Genomic DNA, 4,202 nt, shown 5'->3' with positions numbered 1-4,202 from the left:
GGCAGAGCTCCTCAAACTGTACATCAATAAGGTTTTGTGATCAATATGTGTAACACCATCCAACAGTCGGTGAAATGAAAGAATGAGTAATGGCACTGATGTTTGTAAAATCCAGACTTTAAATCCAATATAAATGATCTTACACACAGTGTAAACATGCCATAATACTAATTATAGCAAACATGCACACAAGAAAATATATCTGAAAACAAACTATATAGTTCTGACATGCTCTGAAATATACAATCCATGGTGTGTTAAAGGTTGAATTCAAAAGTCTTTGTTCAGGATGTAGCGATTGAGTCAGTTTTTGGCAGCGGAGAGGAGTCAATATTTCATATTGTCTGCAGGCTGCAGATGAATCAAGGAGGGAGTCCTACGCTGTTGCTCCACACAGTCTTACAGTGGATGAGATGTCTTGGCTGTCGTCTGATCGCCCCGTCATCATAAAAGGCCAACTCTGGTGAAGCAAAAGACAACAGGTTGAGCAGTAAAGAAACACATTCAGCCAAGATTTATTATTAAAGGTGCACTTTGTAATTTTGGAGAAGAAATTTTAATCAGAAGAGAAAGATCTTCATTGACTGATTCTTTTTTATGTCTAGACAAACAAAATAAACAAACTCTCTTTGTTTTCATGACTGAATAAACTGAATAAACAAACTGACGTTAAAGGACAAACACATTTATTTGGCGGACCCTGCCACCTTTTTATAGTCAAACAGTGTTCTGGGGACCTTATTTTCCTCTGGAACACTTTGTTTATTAAGTTATAAAAAAAAATAAACATTCCTGAGTATTATTACCTCATTAATATTGTAAATATTCTCCAAAACTACACACTGCCCCTTTAATCACAATACTGCAGAAATATTTTAAGAATCTCTTAGTGATTAAAAGTCAAATCAATAGACAATTAAAGTGGGTTTTCCATGTTTTCCCCCTTTAAATAACACTCGTGTTCGTATCAGACCATGCTTGTTTTGGAAAGTTATCTCTTCATACCAGATTGACTGGGTGCGCAAAGCGGTTCTCGAAGCGGTCCTCCTGCAGGAGCTGTCTCAGGTGAGAGATGTAGCTCGAGGCGAGTCGGAGCGTGTCCAGCTTGGACAGCTTGGTGTCCGCCGGTACCCAGGGCAGGCTGGTTTTTAGTCTGGAGAAGGCTTTGCTCAGCACTCTCATCCGCGCCCTCTCCCTCGCGTTGGCCGCGTTTCTCTGCGTCTGGCGCGCTTCCTTCTGGTGCGTCTTGGAGAGCTTGCGCTCGTGCTTGAGATTCCTCCCCTCCACGCCTTCATCCTCCAACTCCTCATCCGAATACCGGTTGTAGCAGGTGGTCTTCCGCGCGGTCCCTCTGTCACAGGTCTCGTAGTCCTCGGCATCACTTGCAGCAGAGCCAGTGGACATGGCTGCTCCACCTGTGCCTCGGAGGCAAGTGGCACTTCAGGGGCAGCAGTGACTGGAAATCTAGATCCCTCAACTTGATGAGACTGAAGAAGCTGGAAGTCAGCAGGGTGCAACCACTTTTAAATTCCCATTTGGTGAACTTTTTTCGCCCTGAAATGTCACCACTTGACAATGCTTGAGGTCAAGACTGATTGCAGCTCTCTCTAAAACTGAAACATGCCTCCTTGCTTAGCTACCCCTCTAATTTAACTGTCCTGGACTTGGCATCTGTACATTTCTCCTCCCCCTTTCTTTCCACCGTGACCTCAGAAAGACCACAACTCTGTCTCCTTGTGTATACTGTGAAAGACTTTAGTTGCTCATCTGCAACTTGATGATCACATTAATCCATGTAGATTAATGGCTAATTATCGGTAGATCTAGTGGGAGGTGTAATGAAATAGCAAATTCACTCTATGGATTGATTTTTCCAAACAGAGAGATAATCCTTCTAATGTGTTGTATAAATTCCCTGACAATAATATGCACAACCTTTGGAAATGCACATATTTAGTGAACATTTCCTTTGTCGGCTCCACAGATGTGTTTTCGGTAATAGAAATGTCTTGAGGAGCTTATCAAAAGTGCATAATCCTTCACTGGTTTCACAGAGGGATTGGGTTTCTGCAGATGGAGCAGCCTTTCACACGCAGCCTGCGTGCACCAGCCCCAGCTGTTATCGGTTCCCATGACATCTGGAGCGTTGGCATGACAAGGGTGTGGCAGAGGCGAGGAGGCACCGTCTCCATTCCCATAGTATCACAAACATGTCTTGCTGTGCATCTTGGTGGTTTTTGCATTTGTTTTGTGCCCTCAGAACCTTTCTGAGATCAGACAGGATAGAATATTTTTTCAGTGTGGACTCAGATGAAGAGCTAACACAAGAGGGGGAGGAGAATTGCTCCGGGCCTCCAGAGCTACGGGATTTCAAAATGTGTTTGCAGAAATACTGTCTGGAAAGTTTCTGAGAAATGAATACTTTTTGCACCAAACTCAACTCTTCAGACAGAATATCTGCTTTGCACACTGTATTTGAAAAGAAATCTTTGATGCTTGGAGGAGTGGGAGCACAATTCTTCTGCATAACTGGAGAGCTCTGTGTCCGTACACCACTTACAGGCACCCAGCTCTACTTTCTCAAGAGATTCCCAGAAAATCCCAGGTCCCTGATAGCTATTACTCCACATAATAAGTGTGAAATTTAGATCTTTTTTTTTTTATGACAAAGCAAGACTCTGCCAAGAATTACCTAACCACAGCTGAGATGCATGCTTGGCTTTGGTAGCTGGCCATGCCAGGGTCACTAAGGGAGAGTAGTGTACTCTGCACTGGGCTCAATGCTTTACTGTACTTCCAACAGTTCCCACGATGGTGTGTAATTTATTCCAACATGCTGGCTCAAATGTCCCTTTCTGAAAGGTGCAATCTGTCAGAATTTTAGTCAAAAACATTCTGAAATCCATTAAAATTATCAGCAAAATGTGAAGAAATCACAGTTTTGACGTTTGATGTCAGTGACGTCTATGCATTGTGTTACAAAGATATCAGCCCATCTCAGCCCAAGCAGTGTATTATATTATATTTGGTGGACCCTGCCACCTTTCTAGCTTCAAACAGTGTTCTGGGGCCTTATTTTCCTCTGAGAACAGCTTGTTTATTCAGTTATGGAAAAAATGAATATGTCTGAGTTTGTATTATTACCTCATTAATATTGTAAACATTATAATTATGACTTTGAATTTCTTCTCCAAAACTACACAGTGCCCCTTTAAACTTCAAATACATACAGCCTTTTAATACTTGCTTATCACCTGTTTATAATGACGTTCCACATTCATTTTTTCATTGTCAAAATGCAAACGCAGTCACTGTTTTGAAGGGTTTTCCACCACTCAAATTTTCCCTCTTCACGGGCCAAGAATGCACCCTAATCCAAGGACACATTCCCATGCTTCCTCCAATCCCGCTCCTTCATGCACAAAAGCAGACCTGACATCAGCTGGACGTCAGAGGGATCCCACTTTATCCTTGGATGTGTCATGAGATTGAGATATGAAGTTCCACTCGCGCTGGTAAGACAGTCAGAGCATCAGGCATGCTGCCATCTCATCCCCTGTCACTGCATCCGTCAGCGAGGTGGACAGCCTGACTGACACACTTGAAGGAGCAAGCTAAGGGATTTTGCTGTTGGATTTACTCTTCATTTTTAAGCTGTCACCTTTTTTTACATAACACGAAAAGATATTGGCTGTGTGACACATATTTCAACTCGCTGCTTCATTCACTGTCAGTAAGAAGCAGGCTGAGATAAAACAAGGGTGCTCATTAGTCATTCTGTTGCTGTAGCCTCTCAAGTAAAAGCAGAAAATATTGTCCAAAACATCAGTGTAATTGATGGTTACATGGTTATTGCATTTGCCCTGGGAATAATTAAATTCAGGGCCAACAGTAATAAATATCGCTCAAAACTTGACTTGAAGGGAGAGCGAGGATTTGTCTATCAGCAAGGACTTTCAGGGGTCGTGACCTCTATCGGGGCCCTGTGCTGGAGAGGCAGAGGGACAGGTGCAAGCTCATGATGTCAGAGGCCGTTCTCTCCCAACCTCCTTTGATTCCCAGGATCGCCACTGAAGCTGCTCAAGTGCACAAATCGGTGGCAATAATCCATCAACCATCGAGGAGTTTTGGAAGGTTTTCTATCATTTTGTCATGCATTAAACCTTCCCCTGTCTGCATGGGCCTACAAGACACCTGTCTTC

The 4,202-nt window shown here is 43.0% G+C and overlaps 1 protein-coding gene across 1 annotated transcript; it reads right to left on the bottom strand.

The window, feature by feature from the left end:
* Window positions 1–999: 999 nt before the first annotated feature.
* On the bottom strand, window positions 1,000–1,404 carry msc (musculin (activated B-cell factor-1)). Its single transcript, XM_073488753.1, has one exon. It carries the CDS (start codon window positions 1,402–1,404, stop codon window positions 1,000–1,002), a length of 405 nt encoding a protein of 134 aa, XP_073344854.1.
* Between the last annotated feature and the right edge of the window lie 2,798 nt (window positions 1,405–4,202).

Source organism: Pagrus major, chromosome 19, assembly GCF_040436345.1.
Source record: "Pagrus major chromosome 19, Pma_NU_1.0".
NCBI classification, from domain to species: Eukaryota; Metazoa; Chordata; class Actinopteri; order Spariformes; family Sparidae; genus Pagrus; species Pagrus major.
This window is presented reverse-complemented; position numbering and strand designations above follow the sequence as displayed.

What these genes read in the sequence shown, in the direction of transcription:
- msc (XM_073488753.1), bottom strand. Translation starts at nt 1,404, where the DNA reads ATGTCCACTGGCTCTGCTGCAAGTGATGCCGAGGACTACGAGACCTGT.